General features: G+C 45.5%; 1 protein-coding gene across 1 annotated transcript in view; it reads right to left on the reverse strand.

Annotated features, from left to right (window-relative positions):
• The window catches only part of LOC115076912 (sperm flagellar protein 2-like), a 347966-nt gene that overhangs the window by 127686 nt on the left and 192608 nt on the right, over nt 1–27672 (reverse strand). Inside the window, exons 8-9 of the mRNA XM_029578930.1 lie at nt 16443–16581; nt 7367–7596 (exon numbers count right to left, since the gene is read on the reverse strand). Coding sequence (XP_029434790.1) covers nt 7367–7596; nt 16443–16581 — 369 coding nt within the window. The remainder of the gene's footprint in view (nt 1–7366; nt 7597–16442; nt 16582–27672) is intronic.

A 27672-nucleotide genomic window follows, 5' to 3' on the forward strand; every position in this document is an offset into this window, starting at 1 on the left:
GGCATCGATGGCTATACAGGGAGATTTTATAAACAATTTGCTCCTTTGCTGGCTCCTGTCTTGGCTAAGCTCTTTAGATCCTTAAGGGAAGGGAATTCGCTCTCTTCTACAGCTAATACGGCTGGTATTACGATTTTGGCCAAACCTGGCAGGGACCCTACCGCGTGTGGCTCTTATAGGCCAATCTCCCTTATTAATATTGATTTGAAGATTTTGGCAAAGATTTTGGCCAACAGGCTGAATGGGTTTTTGGCTAATATCATTCATCCAGACCAAGCTGGGTTTATACCAGGTAGACAAGCTAGTGACAACGTGCATAAAATAATGGATATGATTTGGTGGGTCAAGCAAAATAAGCTGCCAGCGGTGGCTCTCTCGGTAGACGCTGAAAAGGCTTTTGATGTAGTTCATTGGCCTTATTTATTTGCTTTGCTACAACGCTTAAATTTTGGTGCTAACTTTCTTCAATGGCTTCACCAGCTTTATCAACATCCTTTAGCGTGTATAAAGGTAAATGGGGGCTACTCGTCCACTTTTGCAGTACAAAGGGGTACTAGACAGGGCTGTCCCCTATCGCCCTTGTTATTTGCTATTTTTATCGAACCTTTAGCAAATAAAATCCGGAATAACCCAGAAATTAAGGGAATAAGAGTGGGGGCCTTTGAGACAAAATTATCTCTTTTTGCAGATGATATTTTGCTGCTGGTCACAGAACCGGAACGATCTCTACCATTGGTCTCCCAGGATATGGAGGCCTTCGGTAAAGTCTCGGGTTTCCGCATAAATTGGGAAAAATCCGAAATACTCAATGTCAACATTTCTACTGCTTTGGAAAACTCTTTAAGGGAGAAATACCGATTTCATTGGGCAAAATCATCCATTAAATATTTAGGGGTATATCTAAGTGTCACGCAAGATATGGTTCATCTTAACTACGATAGATTGTGGGTTCAGATTACGAGAGATTTAGAGGAATGGAACCGATATAGAATATCCTGGTTTGGAAGAATAGCTGCTGTAAAAATGTCAATTTTACCTAAATTTTTGTATCTATTTCAGACGCTTCCATTAGCCATTCCAAAACCCAGTCTTGTTAAATGGCAGAAACGCTTGTTATTTTATATCTGGGGAGGCCGGAGATCTAGAATTGCTTGCAAGACTTTGTACCGATCCAAAATACAGGGGGGCCTGAGTGTCCCTCATTTAGAGCAATATTATCTGGCGGCCAGGTTAAAGACCTTAATAGAGTGGCATAGACCTGCTCTGCAGAAACCGTGGATAGTGTTTAGCCAACAGCTGTTGGCCCATGTTCCACTCTCTAGTTTATTATGGCAACCTAAAAAGACCTGGACTGCACAACCTTGGAAGGTCTTACCACCCTCTATGCTGTTATCTCTGCAGCTGTGGGATACCAGGAAATCCCGGTTGGTGGGGACCCAAGAATATTATTCTAGCACTCATTTATATGCTAACTTATTATTTACTCCGGGCTTTGAAAACCCAGCGTTCAAGGCTTGGGAAAAGAAGGGAATTTGTAATTGGGGACAGCTTTGGTGGGCACAACATATGATAGGTTTTCCGGAACTGCAGCAGAAATTTGGCTTAGGCCAGTCTGATGTGTATTTGTATTTACAGCTGCGCCATTTTGCTCATTCCCACCATTTACCTATACACTTCGCACAAGGGCAATCTGACTTTGAACGTTTATGTTTAAATTCTCATCAAACCACAAAATTACTTTCCAATGTTTATGTATTCTTGGGGAGGGAACGGTACCAAACACCCACCTATATACGGGCATGGGAAACCGATCTACATAGAACCTTTTCCCAGGGTGCTTGGGAAGATCTTTTTTCCAGAATGGGAAACGGGCTTATAGCCTCACATATTATTGAAAATTGTTGGAAAATGGTATTTCGTTGGTACTATTCGCCGGAGAGGCTACATCACATGTATCCTTCATTTTCCGGTAGTTGTTGGAGGGGATGTCAGATGAAGGGTAGTTTCTTTCACATGTGGTGGGAGTGTAACCAAATTCGCCCTCTATGGTTACAACTGGAAGCTTGGTTAACCCAATTATATCATTTTCCCATATCAGTACTTCCGCAACAAGCATTGCTGGGCTTCCCTTTACATCAAGGACAAGAACACACCAATACCATGGTTAACTTTATTTTTACAGCAGCCAGGATTGAAATAGCAAGGCAATGGAGATCACCACGACTTCCCTCGTTGTTGGATATTCAACGAAAAGTGGAGCAAATCTATAGACTGGCTGAAATCACAGCTTATCTTCGGCACACTGAGATCCCCTTCAGGAGTACCTGGAGACTGTTTTCTAATTGGAAGAGAAGCCAGGATTTATCAGCGGGACCCTCGGCACCCTAAGCGTAGGAAGAGTCTTACATGGACAGACCGGCCCTGGAGATGGTGCTGGATGGGACAGGACATTTTTCTTTACTATTACACGCTTTCATTTTTACATGCTATATAACACTCATGTTAAACAGAGAGGGAGGGGGGAGGGAAGAGGGAATTGAATCTTGTATCTATGCACTATAGGTACTTGTTGATGTCTTACTAAGTTCATATGTGGCACCGTGCATAAGTGAGTTACTTGACAATTGACAAGGCGTTTGTTGTTACATGTTAAATCTTTATTATGCTGTTCATTACTCTTACGCAAGTACATAATAAGTTGTGCATTTACATGCAGAATTGACATTTGTAATGTTGCAATATTAGGCAATAAAACATTTCAAATTAAAAAAAAAAACAAAAACTAATAAAGGAAAATATTTTTTTACTCAAAGCATAATTAAGCTCTGGACTTCGTTGCCAGAGGATATGGTGAAAGCTATCAGTGTAGCTGCATTTAAAAATGTTTTGGACAAATTCCTGGAGGAAAAGTCCATTAATCATTATTAAGGGAGAGTTGCAGAAATCCACAGCTTATTCTTGGGATAAGCAGCTTTGAATCTATCTACCCCTTAGGATCCTGCCAGGTACTTGTGACCTGGCTTGGTCACTGTTGGAAAAAGGATACTGGGCTTTATGGACCCTTGGTCTGACCAAGTAATAAAGGCCTTATATTCCTATGTTCTTTTCTGTGGAATTCATGTGGCTCGTACCATGAGACTGGCCCACACAGCAGAATAAGTTAAGCACTACTTCTTCTGCCAAACAGGTAGAATTGGAAGGAGGCCAAGTCACACTGGGGATCAGTGGGAAAACTGGGAAAAGAATCAGGGGAAACTGGGACGAGGATGTGTGAGTGCTTATTGGGGTGGGGAGGGAAAGAATACAAGGGCAGTTTTTAGGGAAAGGAGGAAAATGTGGGGAGATTCTTCTAGGCTTGGGATGAGGACAAGGGGAAAGCATTCTGGGGTGGGAGGGGGATGTGGAGAAAACTTTTCAAAATCGGAAGGGGGATGTGGGAAGAGCTTTCTGGAATATGGGGATTGATGGGAGTAAAGATTTAACCTGGGATGGGGGGAGAAAAGACAGAGAGTGAGGACAAGGAGATTAAGAAGAGGGAAAAAGGACCTAGGATGGTGGGAAGAAGAGCGAGAGAAGAGGATCAGGGCCTGAGGGAGACAAATCTGGGAATGGGGGATAGAGGCCAGGGAGTATTGAGAACTGAGGAAGAAAGTATCTTGGCTAGGGGGGACTGTGAGAGAGAGAGAAATGAGAATCAGGGAGAGAGAGAAAGGGGACTGGTTACTGGATAGAGGAAGAGGAAGAAAGGACCAGGGATGGGGCTGAAAGAGAGAAGACTCTGGATTTGATGAATAGGCAAGAGGGGAGGATCCAGAAAGATAAGAACATAAGAAATTGCCATCCTGGGTCAGACCAAGGGTCCATCAAACCCAGCATCCTGTTTCCAACAGAGGGCGAACCTGGCAATTATCCAAACACCAAGAAGATCCCATGCTACTGATGCAATTAATAGCAGTGGCTATTCCCTAAGTAAACTTGATTAATAGCTGTTAATGGACTTCTCCTCCAAGAACTTATCCAAACCTTTTTTGAACCCAGCTACACTGACTGCACTAACCACATCCTCTGGCAACAAATTCCAGAGCTTTATTGTGCGTTGAGTGAAAAAGAATTTTCTCCGATTAGTCTTAAATGTGCTACTTGCTAACTTCATGGAATGCCCCTAGTCCTTCTGAAAATCCAAATATACTACATCTACCGGTTCACCTTTATCCACATGTTTATTAACCCCTTCAAAAAAATGAAGCAGATTTGTTAGGCAAGACTTCCCTTGGGTTAATCCGTGTTGACTGTGTTCCATTAAATCATGTCTTTCTATATGCTCTACGATTTTGATCTTGAGAATAGTTTCCACTATTTTTCCCGGCACTGAAGTTAGGCTCACTGGTCTATAGTTACCCGGATCGCCCCTGGAGCCTTTTTTAAATATTGGGGTTACAATGGCCACCCTCCAGTCTTCAGGTCAATGCATGATTTAAATGATAGGTTACAAATTTTAACTACCGGTAATAGATCAGAAATTTCATTTTTTAGTTCCTTCAGTACCCTAGGTGGAAGAGAGATTATATAAAAATGAGAAAAGGAGGAGGAATGGGGAAAGACAAGCAGGCAGGAAGAATCTAAAGAAGAGGCAGAGGAGGAAGACAAGAGAGTATTTAAATACCCACTTTGAAGGAAAAAGAAAAAGAAGTGAGAAAAAGTATACAGATAAGAAAAAAGGACATCAGATAGAACAAAAAAAGGAAAGAAACAATAACAGAGCATTAAAAAAATCATTCTTAGCAGATAATTTAAGCCAGCAACAACAAAGACTGGAAACCATTTTGTTATCTTATCTAACATCAGTTTTAAATATCCTGGAACCCAGTTCAAAGCCTCTGACTTGAACATTTCTCTCACACAGGGGCGGATTTTAAGAGCCCTGCTCGCCTAAATCTGCCCAAATCCGGGCGGATTTAGGCGAGCAGGGCCCTGCGCGCCGGTAGGCCTATTTTACATAGGCCTACTGGCACGCACAGAGCCCCGGGACTCGCGTAAGTCCTGGGGTTTTCTGAGGGGGCGTGTCGGGGGCGGGCCCGAACCGCGCGGCGTTTTCGGGGCGTGTCGGGAGCGTTCCGGGGGCGGGCCCGGCGGCGTGGTTACGGCCCAGGGCAGTCCGGGGGCGTGGCCGCGCCCTCCGGACCCGCCCCCAGGTCGCGTCCCGGTGCGCTAGCGGCCCGCTGGCGCGTGGGGATTTACGCCTCCCTCTGGGAGGCGTAAATCCCCCGACAAAGGTAAGGAGGGGGTTTAGACAGGGCCGGGCAGGTGGGTTAGGTAGAGGAAGGGAGGGGAAGGTGAGGGGAGGGCGTTAGAGGATTCCCTCCGAGGCCGCTCCGATTTCGGAGCGGCCTTGGAGGGAACGGGGGTAGGCTGCGCGGCTCGGCGCGCGCCGGCTATACAGAATCGATAGCCTTGCGCGCGCCGATCCAGGATTTTAGCGGCTACGCGCGTATCTACTAAAATCCCGCGTACTTTTGCTTGCGCCTGATGCGCCAGCAAAAGTACGCCTATTCGCGCGGTCTGAAAATCTACCCCACAGAGTATAAATGTTGACAACAGCTGGATTTTTGTAGCCTGATTTTCTTTTCTAGTACATACACTAGAATTGGTATGTCCCGTATATACTCTTGCATGCAGGACATACCCACCAGTTCTGAGGCTTTTGTAGTGGGTTTGAAATATATTGTGGTGACAAAATTTAAAGATTGTGCTTTTAGGTATATTTGGAGAGTAGACTGCTACAAATTTTTATAGGGATAGTCAGACAACAATCCCCTCCCCCCCAAATGAACTGCTTGATCACTACTGGAACTACAATTAACAAGTGCCCCAGATTTGCCTATCATAAATCTGGTTACCTTACTCTAACCCCAATGCAACTATAAATGGTGTTCAGACACTCATAAAGGTATTTTTGGCAAAAAAGAGAAGCCATGGAGGGTTCCATTAGAATCTGTGGAGGTAGCATGGTAATTGTTTGCAAAAGGCAGCATAACAAGTGGCACTGGCTCCATGTCTAGCCTGTTCTAAAAAAAAAAAAAATATCAGAAACAAGAGAGATTCTACCACCACTTGTTATATTGCTTATTAGAGATGTGAATCGTGTGATCGATCGTCTTAACAATCGAATTCGGCTGGGAGGGGGAGGGAATCGGATTGTCGCGGTTTTGTTTTTGTAAATATCGTGTAAATCGTAAATCGGGGGAGGGCGGGAAAACCGGCACACTAAAACATCCCTAAAACCCACCCCGACCCTTTAAAATAAATCCCCCACCCTCCCGAACCCCCCCAAAATGCCTTAAATTACCTGGGGTCCAGAGCGGGGGTCCTGGGGTGATCTTTTACTCTCGGGCCTGCGGTGCGTTGTAGAAATGGCGCCGGCGTTACCTTTGCCCTGTCATATGACAGGTCAAAGGTAGCGCCGGCGCCATTTTGTTTTTTGTCCCCCGACGTCAGGAGCGTAGGAGATTGCTCCCGGACCCCTGCTGGACCCCCAGGGACTTTTGGCCAGCTTGAGGGGGCTTCCCGACCCCCACAAGACTTGCCAAAAGTCCAGCGGGGGTCCGGGAGCGACCTCCTGCACTCGAATCGTTTTGCCATACGGCCGGCGCCATTTTGCGCAAAATGGCGCCGGCCGTACGGCAACACGATTCGACTGCAGGAGGTCGTTTCCGGACCCCCGCTGGACTTTTGGCAAGTCTTGTGGGGGTCAGGAGGCCCCCCCAAGCTGGCCAAAAGTCCCTGGGGGTCCAGCGGGGGTCCGGGAGCGATCTCCTACGCTCCTGACGTCGTTTTGCCGTACAAAATTTTGTATGGCAAAACGATTTGAGTGCAGGAGGTTGCTCCCGGACCCCCGCTGGACTTTTGGCAAGTCTGGGAGGGTGGGGGATTTATTTTAAAGGGTCGGGGTGGGTTTTAGGGTTGTTTTAGTGTGCCGGTTTTTCCGCCCTCCCCCTTCCCCCGATTTACGACGATAAATCGGGGGAATTCCTATTGTATCGTGCTTCTAACGATTTTTGACGATTTAAAATATATCGGACGATATTTTAAATCGTCAAAAAATGATTCACATCCCTATTGCTTATGGTTAGAAAGTTCTTCTTACTGAATAACCTAAATCTACCCTGCCTATTACTTGTTATAATGGAGGAGAACTCATCATGTCCTCTTTATAACTTCTACATGTGTTTGAGTGCTACTGTACAGATGCAAATACAATTATTTTTTTAAACTATGCTCATGATAACTCAGGACCTCCATTGCAGGAGGGAAAGAAGATACTTGTGTAAGTCTGACAAATATCTTTAATGTATGATCATTCTCCTACCTCCAGAAGCTACCTGTAGAAGCTGTTGATAAAGAGCATTCAGTTGAAAAACAGTTAAAGTGACATTGACTTGTTTTTCTACTGATGGAGGACGTGGTGGTGAGTCAGGATCCCGGAATAGTTTTACATTATCGTTGATGTAGAATTCTGTCTGATCTAAAACAAATTCATTCTGGAGTTTACTAGCAGTTTCAATGTGATGTTCTGCAATGTAAATCATCTTGTCAATACTGTAAAAAGAGAAAAATGTTAGGAATACTCTAAATGATGATGCAAAAACTCATTCCAGCCCACATTTCAAAATGCATTCTTTTGTTTCAAGTTCCTATTTATTTATATACAGTACAAGAGAAATATACCAAACTTTTCAATAGCATACGTTTCGAGCTTTACATTGTCTTAATATCACAAATACATATATCGACTCATAAATATTTCCAGACATCTGCAGTTTCAGATATTACCAGAATAACCAAACAGTTTGACACACACACACAAACTCATGCATTCCCTTCATCACATCCTCCTCTTAACTTTCTCCCCTGCCTTCTACCAGCCATCCTTGTCCATCTCGCCATTCCACCGAGTAACTGTTAGGATTTGTAGGTATGTGGGCCCTGAGCCGAGGTGAGAGATGGTACCGCCCACAGGGAGGAGCCCTGTGAGCCTAACCATCAGGAGGCGAGGTCTCAGCAGACGGTAGACACAGCTGTGGAATAGAGTCTTTATTAGAGAGATAAAAAGGCACTGCCCGTGAAGCGGGGAGTGCAGGAGAAAGACACAGTGTCTATGCGATGGGGTATACCCAAGGAGAATACTTCTGTAGTGAAGATATGGCAATGGTCCGTGGAGCAGGGTACACTGATGAGGCTCCTCAGTAGAGATGATCGGTAGTGGTCCATGGAGCGGGGCACACCAATGAAGGGTCCTCAGGAGAGATGGTACGGTAGTGGTCCGCAGCGCGGGGTACACCGATGAGGGATCCTTACTTAGACATGACATGGTAGTGGCCCGCAGTGCGGGGTACACCAAAGAGGATTCCTCACTTAGAGATGGTAACGTAATGCTCCGTAGGGCAGAGGTACTCACAGTAGCGAAGGTTCCAGAAGAAACCCCGGGGAACGGGGCAAGCAGTAGTCCAAGGCAAGGCCCTCTGAGGAACGGATAGCCAGAGATGAGGAAGTGCCCCCGAGGAGCGGGTACCCAGAGCATCTCATGCCAAAATAGCAGGAACTGGAAGACCATAAGGAGTGAAGCGGATTCAACAATGAGGGAACTTGTTGCCAAGTCGTAGGTAGCCCTATGAGCCTCACCATTGGGAGGCGAGGTATCAGCAGACGGCAGATACAGCTGTGGAATAGAGTCTTTATTAGAGAGATAAAAAGGCACTGCCCGTGAAGCGGGGAGTGCAGGAGAAAGACACAGAGTCTATGTGATGGGGTATACCCAAGGAGAATACCTCTGTAGTGAAGATGCAACAATGATCCACAGAGCGGGGTACACCGATGAAGCTTCTCACTAGAGATGTCACGGTAGTGGTCTGCATCGCAGGGTACACCGATGAGGCTCCTCACAATAGATGTCACGGTAGTGGTCCGCAGCACAGGGTACACCGATGAGGCTCCTCTGTAGAGATGTCATGGTAGTGGTCCGCAGCGTGGGGTACACCGAAGAGGCTCCTCTGTATAGATATTACGGTAGAGGTCCTCAGCGCGGGGTACACCGATAACGGTTCCACACAAGGATGGTACGGTAGAGGTCCGTAGAGCAGAGGTACTCATAGTGGTAGAGGTTCCAGGGGATCCTGGGAAACAAAGTAAAAGATAGTCCAAGGCAATAGGCCCTCCAAGTAGCGGATAGCCAGAGATGAGGAAGGGCCCCCGAGGTGTGGGTACCCAGAGCGTCTCACGCCAAAACAGCAGGAACTGGAACGGGACCTTAGCAGCGAAGCGGATTCAGCAATGTGGGAACTCGTTGCCAAGTCGTTGGTAGGCAGGGTCAGCCGGTTTAAATATCCTGGAAGACTGACGTCATCCGGAGGGTATGCCCCCGAGGTTCCCACCATGACGTGCTTAATACTGGCCTCTGTGCGCTCGTGCCTAGGGAATTCCGAAGGCAAGATGGCAGTCGGCAGCGTCTGCAGAGTCCAGGGAGGCCTGGGAACGGTGGGCAGGCTGATGGTAGCTGGCGAAGGCCGCAAGTCTTCCCCACTGAGTCAAAACTGCAAAAAAGGAGGTAAGCAACCGAGGTCGCAGCCGTCTGCGACTGACAGGCATAACACGGCTGGAGGGAGCCGTCCTTTTTTCCCACAAAAAGAACTCGGCTCCAGTGGGAGACTTAGAAGGCCGAATAAAGCCTTTCGTCAAATTCTCTTGTATGTATTCAGACATGGCCTTTGTCTCAGTCAGAGAAAGTGGGTAGACCCTTCCTCGGGGAGGCTCAGTGTTGGGTAATAAGTTTATAGCACAATCAAATGAGCGGTGAGGCGGCAAAGTGTCTGCGGCTTTCTTGGAGAACACATCTTTAAAGGAAGAATACTGCAGAGGAAGACCCGGAAGGGATGTTGTAGTAGCTAGGCAAGGCATCGGGGACACGACTTCTAAGCACTTCCCATAGCAAGAGTTCCCATAGCAGGAGTTGCCCCAGTGGGACAATTATAGAGTGCTCCAATCGAATTGTGGTGTGTGCAGTTGTAACCATGGTAGTCCAAGAACCACAAGGTGTATAGCCTTATCCAGTATCAAGAAAGAAATGGTCTCCGTGTGCAGTGACCCGGTGTGAAGTTGGATTGGGACCGTGGAGAAGGTAACTTCACCTGGTAATAGTTCACCATGAATAGAAGAGAGTAGCAATGGTGCAGGTGTCCAGATGGTGGGGATCCAAAGATGTTCCACAAGTTGTCTGAGTATAAAATTTCCACCGGCCCCGGTGTCCACCAGTGCTAGGGTGTGAAATTCCAGAGCGTCCGAATTAATTGAGACAGGCAGTGTCAGTCGAGGAGAGGGTGCAGTCAGGCCTAAGAGGAGTCCTCCGGTAGATCCTAGGCCTGGGAGTTTCCCGGACAGAGTGGACAGGAGTGTACCGTATGTCCCGGTTGGCCACAATACATGCAAAGACCTGATCTTTGCTGACGATGCTTCTCCTTTGCGGATCGATGGCTGTGACCAATTTGCATCGGTTCTTATTCCTTGGTGTTTGGTGTAGGAGCGGCCTGGGTGGATGGTGTTGGGCGAATGCGTGGAACACCTGAAGACATCCTCTTGGATCCCCGAGCCTCGTGCGATCATTCACGCATGCGGCGATCAATGCGACCAGCGAGGTCAATGAGGGAGTCCAATGCATCAGGGAGTTCTCGTGCTGCTAATTCGTCCTTGATGTGTGAACTTAGACCTTCAAGGAATATGGCACTCAGGCAGCCCATATCCCAGTGTAATTCCGAAGAGAGAGTCCTAAACTCAATGACATACTCGGTCAGCGACCTGGCACCTTGTTGTAGGTGCAGGAGCCTAGATCCGGCGATGGTCTTGCAACTGGGGTTGTCAAATACGGAGCGAAATAGGGCAAGGAAGCTCGGCATGTCGTTGAGGATTGGATTGTTTCGCTCCCAAAGGGGTGATGCCCAGGCCAAGGCTTTTCCATCCAGGAGGGACAAGATGTAATTTCCAAAATTACGTACATCGGGGAAGTATGAAGGTTGTAAGGAAAAGTGCATGCTGCACTGGTTCAAGAAGCCCCCCTACACAACAAGGGGACACCTGCGAAACGAGGAGGTGCCGGCAAGGGCACTGGAGGCCGGAACAGTGCCACATGTGAAGCAAGGCTTGGCTTGACAGGCGTTGGGACAGAGTCCAGCCAATTACTCAGTTGATTTATAGCGTTAGCCAAAGTCTCTAATACCTTTTGCTGCTCTGTAATTTGCTGGGCCAGGCCAGGGATGGCCTGAATCGCCGAGACCTGTGTCAGGTCAATGGACTTGGCAATCTGTTAGGATTTGTAGGTATGTGGGCCCTGGGCTGAGGTGAGAGATGGTACCGCCCACAGGGGGAAGCCCTGTGAGCCTCACCATTGGGAGGCGAGATCTCAGCAGACACAGCTGTGGAATAGAGTCCTTATTAGAGAGATAGAGAGGCACTGTCCGTGAAGCGGAGAGTGCAGGAGAAAGACACAGAGTCTATGCAATGGGGTATACCCAAGGGGAATACCTCTGTAGTGAAGATACGGCAATGGTCCGCGGAGTGGGGTACACCGATGAGACTTCGCAGTAGAGATGATCTGTAGTGGCCCGTGGAGCAGGGCACACTAATGAAGGGTCCTCAGGAGAGATGGTACGGTAGTGGTCCGCAGCGCGGGGTACACCGATGAGGGATCCTTACTTAGAGATGACATGGTAGTGGCCCGCAGCATGGGGTACACCGAAGAGGGATCCTCACTTAGAGATGACACGCTAGTGGCCCGCAGCATGGGGTACATCGTAGAGGGTTCCTCACTTAGAGATGGTACGGTAATGCTCCGTAGGATGGAGGTACTCACAGTAGCAAAGGTTCCAGAAGAAACCCCAGGGAACGGGGCAAGCAGTAGTCCAAGGCAAGGCCCTCCGAGGAGCAGATAGCCAGAGATGAGGAAGGGCCCCCGAAGAGCGGGTACTCAGAGCGTCTCATGCCAAAGTAGCAGGAACTGGAACAGGATGTCCATAAGGAGTGAAGCGGATTCAGCAATGGGGGAACTCGTTGTCAAGTCGTAGGTAGGCAGGGCCAGCAGGCTTAAATGTCCTGGAAGGATGACGTCATCCGGAGGGTATGCCCCCGAGGTCCCGCCATAACGTGCTTAATACTATCCTGTGCGCGCGCGCCTAGGGAATTCCGAAGGCAAGATGGCAGTCAGCAGCTTCCGTGGCGTCCAGGGACGCCCGGGAATGGTGGATAGGCTGGCGATAGCTAGCGGAGGCCGAAAGTCTTCCACATGGAGTCAAAGCTGCAAAGAAGGAGGTGAGCAACAGAGGTCACATCCATCTGCGACCGACGGGTGTAACAGTAACCCAGCTCCATTATTGCCTTATGTTTCCCTTCAGGTCAAGATTCATACAAGCTTCTCCATGATGACACATAGCTTCAACTTTCCAATTTGCCAACTTCACTTCTAGACTTTTTTCTGCTACAAGGCTATCATTTTATTCTTCCAGATGTTGGTGGATGTACATTTTTCCACCCATTTTATCTAAACACACTTCATGCATTATATAGTGACAATGTCCCTTCTTAAAACCATGTATGTCTGATAGATCCCCTAGTAATAGAATTTTTCCACAAATTTTTTTTTCCACGTTTGTGAATTTCTATATCTCTAATATTATATCCTTCCAAAACTTAGATAACAAAAAAAATATGTACTAAATCTCCTTGTTTTGCATTTAATACATTCTATTGATTTTTCTATCCCCACCCTGTACCTTTTAGCTTTTATCAATTTAAACTGCATCACTTTTAAATTTGAATCCATCCGCACTTTATGCGCTTCTCTAAAATAATTTATATAACTTTCACTTCCACTGCTTGCCCCAACTCTTCCTGCCAGAATTGTTGCACTTGGGGGTGGACCCTTGTCCTGAGGCAGTGGAGAACTACCTCCTGGTAGGAACCAGGAAGCAACTGCCCTCAGGGGGTGGAGAACTGGAGGAGACAGAGGCTAGGAAGAGCTTCCCCACTGGAAGCCCGAGATCCCCCCGGGAGGAGCCCGTAGGGACCCGGGCCGCTTGGACTTAGGTGGGCCTCGCAGGGTCTCCTGGGAGAATGGAAGTCCGGCGTGCCAACAGGCAGAAGGGGAGCGCGGTCAGGTTCAAGATAGGAGGTCAGATGGAACAAGGAGGACCAGAAGAGTGTAGGTGATGACAAGGCTAGGAACAGAGCCAGAAGAGATGTGGTCAAGCAGGCAGAAGTCAAAGTCTGGGAGTCAGTCCGAGGAGTAGTCAGCAAAGCAGAAGTCAGGTTCCGGAGGTCAGACGAGGTCACAGGCAGGCTGAGGTCAGAAGGCAGGCAGCAGGCAGGCAGGTCAAGGAGCAAGCCGAGGTCAGTACCAGTGAGACAGTCCGGAGGTACTACCTGGGGAGACGGACAGACGAACAGGAACAGGAGGACGCTGGAGTATTAGGATGCAGGGACAAGGCAGGAACAGAACTGGAATAGAAGGATCCTAGAACGAGACTTGGAACAAGACTGGAGCAAGATAGAAACGCAGTGACAATCTAGCACAAACACCGACCTGATTGCCAAGGCAAGGAAGTACAAGCAGGGACTTCCTTATAAGAGGGAATCAATCAGGGCACGCCGCACAGCTAGGACCTGCCCTTGGCCCTACAAGAGGCCGGGCCGTCTGCGCGTAGGGGCATGGCCAACACAGCCGAGGATGCCAAGCTCCGGCGTGAGGCTTGGTGCGCAGTAGAAGGCCCGGCGACCGCCGCCACGGGACGCTGAGACCTAGAAGCGCTTGCAGCTGCCGCTAGGGAAGCCAACCTGGGACCTGCCATGGAACCTTGAAGGTAAGCAGGCCCCTGCGCTGGCCGGGTGCGGATGGGATGTGTAACAGTACCCCCCTGTACGCGGCTGTGGTTTATCAGGATGAGTCCTATGAAAGGTTTTCAGAAGCTCCTTATCAAGGATATTGTGGGAAGGCTCCCACAAATTCTCCTCGGCCCCATAACCCTCCCAGGCTAAGAGGTATTCCCATTTTCCTCGATGCCGCTGAATGTCAAGGACCTCTCTTACCTGGAGGGAAGAGTCAGGTTCTGTAGAGACCCATGGAGGAGAGGGAACTCTATGTGAGGGCCAGGAGAGGACCAACGCCTTCAACAAGGACACATGGAACGTGTTATGGAAACCCATGGCACGAGGTAGTTGGAGTTGATACGATACAGCTCCCACTCTTCGGATTACAGAGAATGGTCCAATGTACTTCGGAGCCAAGCGATGAGAGGGAAGTCTCAGTCGTATGTGTCGAGTGCTTAGCCACACTTTCTGGACAGGATGGAAGAGTGAAGCAGGACGTCTATGGATGTCAGAGTTACACTTGAAGCGATCAGCGGCTTGGGAAAGATGGTTCCATACTTGACGAATGGTGTGAGCCATGGATTGTGCCGCTGGAGAAGGAACTGTCAGAGGAACTGGCAGTCGGGAATGGGGATACATCGGTGGCTGCAGCAACATGAGTATTGTGCGACAGCTCAGCCCAAGGAAGAAGATCAGTCCAATTATCCTGCTGATCATTTACATAGGAACGAAGGAATGTCTTCAGAGTCCGATTGGTCCTTGCAGCTTGACCATTGGCCTGTGGATGATAGGCCGATGTATAGCTTAAGGAAATGTTAAACTTCTTACATAGGGAACGCCAATATTTGGCAGCAAACTGTGGTCCCCGATCAGAAATAATCTCCTTGGGGAGTCCATGAAGGCAAAAAATGTTCTTCAGAAACAGCTTCACCAATTCCGGGGCCGAAGGGAGGCCCAGCAGGGGAATGAAGTGACCCATTTTCGAAAAACGGTCGATGATGACCCAAATCACTGCATTGTTCTGGGAAGGAGGCAGGTCCGTAATAAAGTCTGTCGAGATGTTAGACCATAGCTCGGTAGGTGCTGGGAGTGGTTGAAGTAAGCCCCAAGGCTTTCCAGTAGGCGGTTTCTGTTGGGCACAGATGGGACACAAGTCCACATAGTTTCGGGAGTCTTGCACCATATTGGGCCACCAATACTGTCTTCGCAACATCTCTAAGGTCCGGGCACGAACCGGATGGCCTGCAAACTTGGAATCATGAGCCCATTTCAGAACTCGTTCACGTAGTCTACTTGGAACGAAGGTTTTCCCAGTAGGAACTGTAGTGGTCACAGCAAGGTGTTGCGTCCGTCGGTCGCAGACGGCTGCGACCGCTCTGCCTTACCTCTTTTCTTCCCTATTCTCTCTCCTTAGGAAACATGGCTGCCTCCGGTGCGAGTGCCGAGGGCCTCAGCGTCTCCAACTTAGCATGGGCGTTCCAGTCCACCATGCTCACTCCCGTGGCGTCCTAGAGCGCGCATGCACACATCTCCTATGCTCAAATACACGTCATGGCGGGAACCTCGGGGGTGTCCCCACCGCATGACGTCAATACCTCCGGGTATATCAAGCCTCCGTTTTGCTGCCACCTTTGAGTTAGCAAGGACTTCGGTTTAGCTACTCTGACCGCCTTAAAATGCACACTTAGATGCTGCTTTCACTCCAAGGGCCTTGCTCCTCTAGAAGCTCTAGACACCCGCTCCTTGGGGGTCTCTCGCTTCCAACTACCCTTCGGGGTTCTCTACTAACTAGACAGGTACTCGCTCCTCGAGGGCCTACCAGCCTATGTACCCTGCACCACGGATCTTCAGTCCCACCATCTCATCATCAGGAAGACGCCTACTTTCCTGTGAGTACCTCTATGATCCGGTGCTCCAACTCCACCCACCAGCCGCGGTATTACCCGCTCTGAGGGCTCCCACCTATCATGAACATCTGGGTGAGATTCTACATTCGAGCCTGTTGAACGTATTGGCACCTCGTGGATATCAATGCTTTACCTTCCTGCTTACATCATCTATCTACAGCAGTACAATAAAGCCTTCCATCCATCCTGTGTCTGCTATATTGAGTTCAGCCTATCGCTGTGGTTCCCCATGGGGCCTCTCCCCGTGGACGGAGTCACCTAGGTGATGACTTGCTAAATATCATGCATATCACATGATATATGCTGTTAATGTGCATTAAGGGCTTTGAAAATTATCATCACCCCAAAATTATAAATTATTTGTGATTATACTTTTCCATTAGTATGGTGTGTTAATGATTTGGTTTGAGATTCTGCATAAAGACATTTAGACTGAAACAGAGTATAGCAGACATGCTCAGTAATCACAATTTTTAAATATTGTTAATCTACCAGTTTTTGACTGGTTTGATTCTCTATCCCTTTTACTGCTATTCCAAATTATTTTGCACCTGCCCATCAAGTTATTTCCTGGGGATATAGTGTACTTCAAATACAATAATGACTATTTAAAATTTAGCTGTATATTACCTGGACATTTCTGCTAGAAACCTCTCTCCAAGATACTTTTCCATATCTTTATATGTATTTTCTGCTTTTGATGATAAATTTTGAACAACTGTTAATGCTCTTAACTTTATCAGCTCAAGTCGAGATTTTACAGCTGCATCTATAGAAAAAAATAGTTGAGAACAGTTACAATGTCGGAGGCTGATTTTCTAAGCCACAATAAAAATTGTCCACTATTAATAGGCATTAAAGGCAGATATTAATGCAGCAAATATTACAGCGAATATTTACTAAATTGTGTTAAGAAATCAGCCCCCAGGGATTGTGTAGCTGTCTTATAACCTTTCTGATGTCTTAAGACTGCATAAATATGTAGCTCCCATCCAGGTCAGCTCTTGGGCACAAGGGCACACAGGGAGAGCCACGGGACAACACAAGGCCCTATGACCTCCCAGAGTTCCCGCTTGGGAGTAAAAGACAGTCTTTTCAAGGCCCTTAGGGTTTTCTTCACTCTCTGGAGTTCTTCTGCACTCCAGTCCAGTCACACCAAGAATCACACTCTACTCCAAAATTACTGGGCAGGAAAAGCAAATCCAGAACAGTACATCAGAGAATAAATTAAGGCACTCCAGCAACACAAAGTACAAAACTCCAAAAATAGATCTCAGTCTCTTCTCACACTCTTTCCCAAATAGGTTAGCTCATGGGGCAGGCATCCTTCCTCCCTGGGCTCTCCCAGTCATTCAATACCCTGGGTTGGGTATTGAATGATCTTCCATTGGCTAAGTATTCTCTATTATTAAAATTTGGATAATAAGCCGGTTTAGATTTTTCTAATAGATGCTTTACATTTAAATTGGTTTGAATTCAAGAAATCTGTAATTACAATAGTTAGGTGATAAATATATTTTTTGAAAGATGTGAGACAATAAATGATTAAATAATCTTTGCTCATAGGCTGACTACTGCCTGAGGCCCATTGAGGGCGAGAGACAGCAGATTAAACCTTTCCTTGAGCACATGCTGATGATATTGTCTCTAGTCTTGAGGAAGCTCTCATACGGACTTAAGCAAGCACTCACATGGACTTCAGCATACATTCACCCAGACGCCTCAACTCTCACCGACCACACGGACTTCAGGAAGCTCTCATACGGACATAAGCAAGCACTCACACGGACCTCAGTAAGCACTCACACGGACTTCAGCAAACATTCATCCAGACGCCACAACCCACACCGACCACTCCCAGAAATTATCCAGGAACCTCATCCAACCACCTCCCTATTCTACTAAAGGCATGCATTCTGAAATATCCCAATGTTTCCGAATATAAGCATCTTCCTCAACTCGACAACCTCCAGCCCACTGCTCCAAACAGCGCCAATACACAGCGCTCCAAGAAACTCCAAAAACACAATCATGGCCTCACCCCCTACCATGCATCGTCAAAACAAAACCAACTACCTGATCAACATCCCTCTAATGAAACATATCAAAAACCTTTTCTATCTCACGTTCATCATGATAAATGCCCAGTCTCTAACCAAAAAATTCATTCTAATATCAGACATAATTCAAGAAAAGAACCCTGACTTTATTGCCATAACCGAAACCTGGTTCAAGAATACCGATCAAGTGCTAACAAACCACCAAACCAACAATGATTACGACACATTCTCAATCCCATGCAAGGCTCGTAGAGGAGGAGGACTTCTCCTCATCGTTAAAAAACATCTCTCAATGAAACTGATACCTCACAACCTACCAAAAAACTATGAAATCGCACTCTTCGAATCTGAATTCCTACAGATATGCCTAGTTTACTGCCCTCCCAAACTCTTAGACAACGAGATCTCTCCACTCCTAGAATTCTTAATAACTAACATTAGTTTGAAAAAACCCACCATTATTCTCGGAGATTTCAACCTCCACACCGATGCCAACCCCAGATCTCAAAACTGCCAAACACTACTAGATATGCTCTCCAGCCTAAACCTGAACCAACTAGTAAACAACCCTACACATAAAGCGGGCCATACCTTGGACCTAATTTTCACCAACCAGTACTTCTCGGATACTACCATATCATCCAAGCCAGTTCCTTGGTCTGATCATTACATCATACAATGTAGGACACAAGTGAAAATCGATCTAACAACAAGAACAAATGTACCACAATCATTCAAATACAGACCCCCATTCCAACCCTGCTTACTCCAACAGGAACTAGGAAAACAAATGATGAACCTAGACCTCTCCAACATAAATAATGCCACCCAATCGTGGTTCCACATTACAGAACAAACCGCCAACAACATTAACCCCGAGAAACTGAAACTATTGAAAAAAAACAGAACAAAAAACAACCCATGGTTCAACTCTCACCTAAGATCTATGAAATCCAACCTCCGAAAACTGGAAAAAGAATGGCAAAAATCGAAATGCCCAGTATCCCTACAAAGGTATCGAACACAACTCGCCACATATAAAAAAAACTATTCTGAACACCAAACGCGACTACTATAGTCAAAAGATAAAAACTTCCACAAACCAACCCAACGCCCTCTACAACATTGTAAGAAACCTCATTAATGAGAACAATATCAACTCCCCCGCCTCCAAAACAAACAACATAAGCCAAGACCTTGCCATATTCTTCAAGAATAAAATAAGCAAAATAGTGAACAGCTTCAACAATACTTCGATTACTGAAGACAACCTGGACACACCAAATATTACACCATGGTCGAACTTCGACCCAATCACAATCACTGAAATCGAAAAAATGCTAAGGAAAATAAACCCAGCTCGCCATGATCTCGACGTGATACCAACCCGTGAGTTAAAAGAAATATCACACATCATTGCTCCCACCTTGGCAGCTATCATAAATAAATCACTCGAAGAAGGTGAACTTCCATCCAAATTAAAAATCGCAACTATCACACCTATATTGAAAAAAAAGAACCTCAATCCAGATGATCTGAATAATTATCGCCCCATCTCTAACCTTCCCTTACTAGCAAAGATGACTGAGAAAGCGGCACTGTTACAACTCAATGAACACCTAGAAAACAACAAAATTCTACACCCATCACAACATGGGTTCAGAAAAAATCGCAGCACAGAAACCCTACTACTCAATATATCAAACAAAATAATAAGAGGCTTCGACAATAATCTAAGCTACATACTAATACTACTCGACCTCTCTGTGGCTTTTGACACCGTAGACCACAAAAGCCTGATATCAAGACTTGCTAACATAGGTCTTACTGGCAACACCCTTACCTGGTTCACCTCTTTCCTAAAAGACAGGTTCTTCAAAGTCACATTTAACAACAACTTCTCTGATCCCCTCCCCCTCGAAACAGGGGTACTACAAGGATCAGCCCTCTCAGCCACCCTCTTTAATATATACTTACTCCCCCTCTGCCAACTCATCGCAAGCCTAGGCGTATCATTTTATATGTACGCCGACGATATTCAGCTCCTCATCCCTATTACCTCTACGATCGAAGATGCACTGAGACTAACAGCCAACCACCTTATTGCAATCCGAAACATGCTGAACCAGCTAAAACTCTGCCTCAACATGGACAAAACAGAATGCATACTCTTCGATAGAAACACAGGACAAATGACCCCATTACCCTCCTTTCAAATTGGCATCTCTAACATTCAACTGAAGAATAACACAAAAGACCTCGGAATTTGGATTGACTCCGAACTAAACTTAAAAAAAAACATCGCAATGAAAACAAAAGACGGCTTCCATAAACTCCACATACTTAAACACCTCAAGCCTCTACTACACCAACAAGATTTCAGAACCGTCCTGCAATCTCTCATCTTTACCAGCCTCGATTACTGTAACTCACTACTAATTGGACTGCCCAAATCTACCATAAAACCACTACAACTGTTACAGAACGCTGCTGCCAGAGTTCTAACCGGCAAAAAAAAGTCAGATCTTATAACCCCTGTGCTGAAGAGCCTTCACTGGCTACCGGTCGAACAAAGAATAAAGTTCAAAACCTTAACAATCCTTCACAACGCGATTTATAGACCAGATAACACCATCCTTGATAACATGCTCCAAACACACAAACCACAACGAACGACAAGAACCTCAAGCAAACTGCTCCTATCCATACCCTCTATTCCATCGGCTAAACACTCCAACACTAGGAACAGAGCCTTCTCCATTGCGGGTCCAAAAGCATGGAATTCCCTACCTGACAACCTAAGTTCACTCAGAGACATAAAATCCTTCAAAAAGGAACTCAAAACATGGATTTTCAGACAGACTTTCACAGATGATATTGGCTAACCATACACCAAGCACACACCCAAAAGACTCTCTGACGTTATCCTGCTTGTTTCATAGAATTAATGCATCTGCACTCGATTATAACCTGATTAGGCAATATTTATATATAGATAGACATGTTTTATAACCTGTTTAGGCAATATTTGTACATAGTTAGACATATTTAACCTCAATATTTACTACAAAGTTTCCGTAACGTCTAGTCAACATGTTACCCATTTATATTTATATTATTCATTGTCTGTATTAATTTGGATACCCATTTATATTGTTCGTTGTCTGTATCAAGTTGTTATACTGTAAACCGGAGAGAAGGCAGATTGCTATACTTCGGTATAAAAAAAGACTATAAATAAATAAATAAATAAATAAATAAATAAATAAATAGTCTATTCTAAATGTCTTTGTGGTAATAGTTGTAATACTATTTCCCTCTCTAAAGTTTGTCACTTTTGTCTTGAATGAACAATCTTTAGCAATGTGGATTCCCCAACAGACTTAATGTCTCTGAAACTTCCCATTATAATCATCCAGCAATTTCTATGGAATCCCTTTCTTTATAGAACTCAGATTCTGATTTTCTCTCAGGAATTCTTCTTTCCAGCTTACTGTGGTTTCCTAGGAATTTCCCCTCTGAAATACTGAGAGGTCCTTATTTAGCAGCATTTAGCTGGATAACTCAAAAGTTATCAGGTTAAATGCCAACTTTTGAATATTTTGGGCACTTATCCATCTAATCTTTAGCTGGATATCTCATTATATGGCTACAATTGAGAAAATACTATTTACCTGATAATTTCCTTTTCTTTAGGATGGTTAAATGTATCCAAGGCAGATGGGTTATGCACCTCTACCAGCAGATGGAGACGGAGCAAACTGATGTCAAAGTATATATACCCCTGCAGTGACATCACCCTGCCAATATTCTCATCAGAAGCAAACTGTGGACAGACTAGCAAAAGATTAAAAACAGGATAACCATTTCAATACTCAGAACAGGAAACACTGAGCTCAGACAAGAAATGTATTCACACTAGTCTAAGGTCTGGATTAGCACTTCCCAGTAATCCCTGAAACACAAGGTCACACAGGAGGCCCATAACACAATCATTTGGCAGCAAAGGGCGGGAAGCTGGATTCATCTGACCATCCTAAATAAACAGAAATTATCAGGTAAGTAGTAATTTCTCATTTCTTAGCATCTGGTCAGATGAATCCAGGACCAGTGGGATGTACCCAAGCTACTCCTGAATATGGTAGGAGGCTGCCCGTGGTCTTGTCAAAACCACATGTACAAATGCTGCAATCCTCCCGGGCCTGCATATCCAGATGATAATACCTGATTGATGTAAGGCACAGGCCCAAGCCTGCTCTTCGCAAGGTTCAGCACCCAGCTAATCTCCTACAACCGAGAAATCAACTTGTGGGTCACCAGGTGGCTCTCTTCCAGCAACCTTGCTCAAATTAGCCAGTCTTCCACATATGGGTGTACTAGCATCCCATCATTTCTCAACTCTGCCGCAACTGGGAGCAGTGGCCAAACCAAAAGGCAGAGCCTAAAACTGATAATGACGACCCAGAACCACGAAATGTAGAAAACGTTGATGCTCTAGTCAGATGGAAATGTGAAGATACGCCTCAGACAGGTCCAGAGAGGTCAGAAATTTCCCCGACTGCATGGCAATTATCATCGAGTGCAAAGTTTGCATGTGAAAATGAATCACCTGCAGATGACGGTTGACCCCTTTGAGATCCAGGATGGGACAAAAGGAGCCCTCCTTCTTGGGCACAGTGAAATAAATGGAATATTGCCCTGTATTTTCTTGACACATGGGCACAGGAAGCATAGCCCTCAGACTGAGAAGCCTTGCTAATGTACCCTCCATAGCCAGCTTCTTTTGTGGGGGAGTGGCAGGGAGAAACCATGAACACGTTTTGAGGAACATTGCGAAACTCCAACCTTTTGTATCACTTCCAGGACCCATTGATCTATTGTGATCTGTATCCACCTCTGATGAAAGAGAGAGAGGCATCACCAGTTCCCTGGGGAGGGTCGGCAAACCTTTATTGGGAGGCTCGGGAGATCCATTACTCAAGCCCATGGCCCTTTTGGGTTGTCTGGGATGAAAGGACTGCGACCTACCGAAAGGTCGAGTCCTCTCAAAGGTCGCTACTCTATAGGGTTGAAAATGCTTGGATCCCCTAACATGATCTCTCATGCTAAAGGAGCACGGCGCCTGTTTCTTATCTTCTGGCAATTGAGGAACCAGTGATTTACCCCACTTACTGGCCAATTTTTCCAACTCAGTGCCAAACAAAAATGAGCCTTTAAAGGACAATTTCGAGAGGTTAGCCTTGGAGGTCTCATCGGCTGACCAATTTCTCAGCCACACCTGCACCTGGCTGCTATTATTGAAGCCAACCCTCTGGCTGAGGTGCGGGCCAAATCACAGCCCACATCTGCCAAAAAGGTGGCTGGTTCCATAATTGCCTTGGAATTAATCCCAGAGTCATCGACCTAATGAGAGAGAAATAAACAAGAGCGAGCCACCAGGGAACAACAAGAAGCGATCTGGAAGGTCATTGCCACTACTTCAAAGGCTTGCTTAAGGATAGCCTTAATCCTCCTGCTCCTCCTCCACGGGGATAGTCATCCACTTGGAGACTGCACAAACAAGTGCATCCACCTTCAAAAAATGTAAATGATCTCTCATCACCAGATCCAGAGGGTACAGGCCTTCCAAAACCCAACCCCCTTTGAAATTAGTCTCTAGGGCACCCCATTCAAGATCAATCAATTCTTGAAAGGCCTCCATTACAGGGAAAAAACAAGAAGCTTTATGCAAGGAAACCAAAATAGGATTTTTCTCTGGCTCAGACATGGAATCCACTCCAGATACTCCCAGCATTTTCAAAGTCTGGGAAATCAAGGTCTGCAGTTCTTCTCTATGGAAGAACCGCACCATAGTCCTATATGGTTCTAATCCCAGAGTAATTTCTCCATCCCCTACTGAGTCAGGATCAGCCTCATCATCCATGCCATTCGGATCCTTAACAGGCAGACCTGTTGACGATCTAGGTGTACTCCGGTGCATAACTGTAGAACTGGGCAAGAGAGAGGTCCCTACCTGAAACTCTTCCCTAGCAGCATTGGACAGGGCTGATGACTGCATCTGAAGAAAGGATTGCAATCCCTGGAAATATTCTACCCATGAAAAGGCAGAAGGATCCATGGCAAAACCAGAAGGCACCTGAGGCTTACTCACTGAGGTACCCTCCCTCGCTAATGAACCAGTTAAGGGAGTTCCAAGATCAGGCGCCCCTCCTGACATATCTTTACCCAGACCTTCATTCAGCTGGGAAGAACCAGGTTTTATAAAATCAGAGGAAGATAATTCTCTCTGAGCCTCAAACAGCGCTGACACAAGCTAGCGGACACAATGGCTGATATACCCGAATATGATAGGCAGTGTAGAGGGAAAGCTGCTACGATTTTTTACCTATAGGTGCCATTAGGTTCCTGGATGGAATAGATGACAGTTTTATGGAGCAATTGGTTCAGGAACCAATGACAGAGGGAGCAATTTTAGATCTAATTCTCAGTGGAGCACAGGATTTGGTGAGAGAGGTAAAAGTGGTGGGGCTGCTTAGCAATAGTGATCATAATATGATCAAATTTGAATTAATGAGTGGAAGGGGGACAGTAAGCAAATCCACAGCTCTAGTGCTAAACTTTCAAAAGGGAAACATTGATAAAATGAGAAAAATAGTAGCAAAAAACTGAAAGGAGCAGCTACAAAGGTAAAAAGTGTACAAAAGGCATGGACATTTTTAAAAAATACCATCCTAGAAGCACAGTCCAGAAGTATTCCACACATTAAGAAAGGTGGGAGGAAGGCAAAACGATTATTGGCATTGTTAAAAGGGGAGCTGAAAGAAACTATTTTAGCCAAAAGATCTTCATTCAAAAATTGGAAGAAGGATCCAACAGAAGAAAATAGGATAAAGCATAAGCGTTGGCAAGTTAAATGTAAGACATTGATAAGACAGGCTAAGAGAGAATTTAAAAAGAAGTTGGCCATAGAGGCAAAAACTCACAGTAAAAACCTTTTTAAATATATCCGATGCAGAAAGCCTGCAAGAGAGTCACTTGGAGTGTTAGTTGATCAAGGGATTAAAGGGGCACTTAGAGAAGATAAGGCCATCACAGAAAGATTAAACAATTTCTTTACTTCGGTGTTTACTGAAGAGGATGTTGGGGAGATACCAGTTCCCGAGAAGGTTTTCATGGGCAATGATTCAGATGGACTGAACCAAATCACGGTGAACCTTGAAGATGTGGTAGACCTGACTGACAAACTGAAGAGTAGTAAATCACCTGGACCGGATGGTATACACACCAGGGTTCTGAGGGAACTCCAAAATAAAATTTCAAATCCATTAGTACAAATTTGTAACCTATCACTAAAATCATTCATTGTACTTGAAGACTGGAGGGTGGCCAATGGAAATCCAATATATAAAAGGGGCACCAGGGGCGATCCGTGAAACTACAGGCCAGTTAGCCTGACTTCAGTGCCAGGAAAAATAGTGGAAAGTGTTCTAAATATCAAAATCACAGAACATATAGAAAGACATGGTTTAATGGAACAAAGTCAGCATGGCTTTTACCCAAGGCAAGTCTTGCCTCATAAATCTGCTTCACCTTTTTGAAGGAGTTAATAAACATGTAGATAAAGGTGAACCAGTAGTTGTAGTGTATTTGAATTTTCAGAAGGCATTTGACAAAGTCATGGGATAGGTGGCAATGTCCTTTCATGGATTGCAAACTGGCTAAAAGACAGGAAACAGAGAGTAGGATTAAATGGACAATTTTCTCAGTGGAGCGGAGTGAGCAGTGGAGTGCCTCAGGGATTTGTACTGGGGCCCATGCTTTTCAATATATTTATAAATGATCTGGAAAGGAATATGTCGAGTGAGGTAATCAAATTTGCAGATAATATAAAATTATTCAGAGTAGTTAAATCACAAGCGAATTGTGATAAATTGCAGCAAGACCTTGTGAGACTGGAAAATTGGGCATCCAAAAGGCAGATGAAAACTAATGTGGATAAATGCAAGGTGATGCATATAAGAAAAAATAACCCATGCTATAGTTATACAATGTTAGGTTCCATATTAGGAGCTACCATCCAAGAAAGAGATCTAGGCATCATAGTGGATAACACATTGAAATCATCGGTTCAGTGTGCTGCGGTAGTCAAAAAAGCAAACAGAATGTTGGGAATTATTAGAAAGAGAATGGTGAATAAAATGGAAAATGTCATAATGCCTCTGTAACGCTCCATGGTGAGACCACAACTTGAAAACTGTGCACAATTCTGGTCGCCGCATCTCAAACAAGATATAGTTGCGATGGAGAAGGTACAGAGAAAGGCGACCAAAATGATAAAGGGGTTGGAACAGCTCCCCTATGAGGAAATACTAAAGAGGTTAGGACTGTTCAGCTTGGAGAAGAGACGGCTGAGGGGGGATATAATAGAGGTGTTTAAAACCAGGAGATGTCTAGAACGGATAAATGTGAATCGGTTATTTTCTCTTTCAGATAATAGAAGGACTAGGGGGTACTCCATGAAGTTAGCATGTGGCACATTTAAAACTAATCGGAGAAAATTCTTTTTCACTCAACGCACAATTTATCTCTGTAATTGGTTGCCAGGGGATGTAGTTAGTTCAGTTAGTGTTGCTGGGTTTAAAAAAGAATTGGATAAGTTCTTGGAGGAGAAGTCCATAACATGCTATTAATTAAGTTGACTTAGAAAATAGCCACTGCTATTACTAGCATCAGTAGCATGGGATAGACTTTTTATATGTCTAAAAAAAATGTAGGCGTCCAAATTAGGCATCCAAAACTTAGATGTACCAAAACCTAGGCACCCAAAACTTAGTCATCCCTACAGAAAGATGCTGTAATGCTAGGCGCCCCAACTTTAGGCGCACAACCAACACCCAACTTGTGCGCACAGGTAAGTGAGCAGGCTGATGCATTAGCTGATCTGACAATCCTGAAGAGGGCAGCCTAACAAAAACGCGTGAAATGCTGTTGAGGCCTACCACTCGGGCGTGCAGCTAAAAAACCTAAGATCGAGGCCTAGCCTAAGAAGGCTACTCAACCAGCCAGGCTGCCCACATCCCTTAACCTACCACAGAACAGGACAAATGTTAGAATGGCATGCCAAGCATGGAGACTGGAGGAAGGAGGAAGCCCTACATAAATAAAAAACCTCCTTTTCTGTCTCTGTAATTTTATTTTTTTTAACTTACCTGAGCTCAACCTTTCCTGGCTGAGTAAGAGATGGACTCCAGCTGCGGGAGTGGGAAGGCATATACCATCGCCGCCAATCTCTGCTTCCTGCACCTGCTGCCTTTCAGCTGTTTGAACAGCTAATTCCATGTCAGCTGAACAACCAGCTACCGGGCCCAAGGCACTCATCTGATGGACCACAGAAATCACCTCAGGAATTTTCAACTGGGGGCGGGACCATTTAGAATCACCTCAGGAGAGCGAAACAAATTAACTTTCCTTTATTTCTCCTTTGCAAGCTGGCCATTGACCTCTCAATTTCTTCCTCTCAGATACTATTCCTGTGGACAGAAAGACCCACAAGTGCCCTCTGAAGGGAGAGACAATCACACTCAGCCTGGTGCTAAAGCTGACTCTCCAATAACAATTCTGCAATTTTTATACACTTATAGCAATGTAGCAGGGCCTTGCCACTGCCACTAATATTATTTCAGTAGGGGATTTAAAATCAACCATTTAGTGACTAAGCCCCTAATTTAGTAGCTAGTCAAAACTATGGATTTAAAAGGAATGAACTACACAATCCTTGCTTTGAAGTCATTTTAATAACA

Source organism: Rhinatrema bivittatum, chromosome 1 (genome assembly GCF_901001135.1).
Source record: "Rhinatrema bivittatum chromosome 1, aRhiBiv1.1, whole genome shotgun sequence".
Lineage (NCBI taxonomy): Eukaryota > Metazoa > Chordata > Amphibia > Gymnophiona > Rhinatrematidae > Rhinatrema > Rhinatrema bivittatum.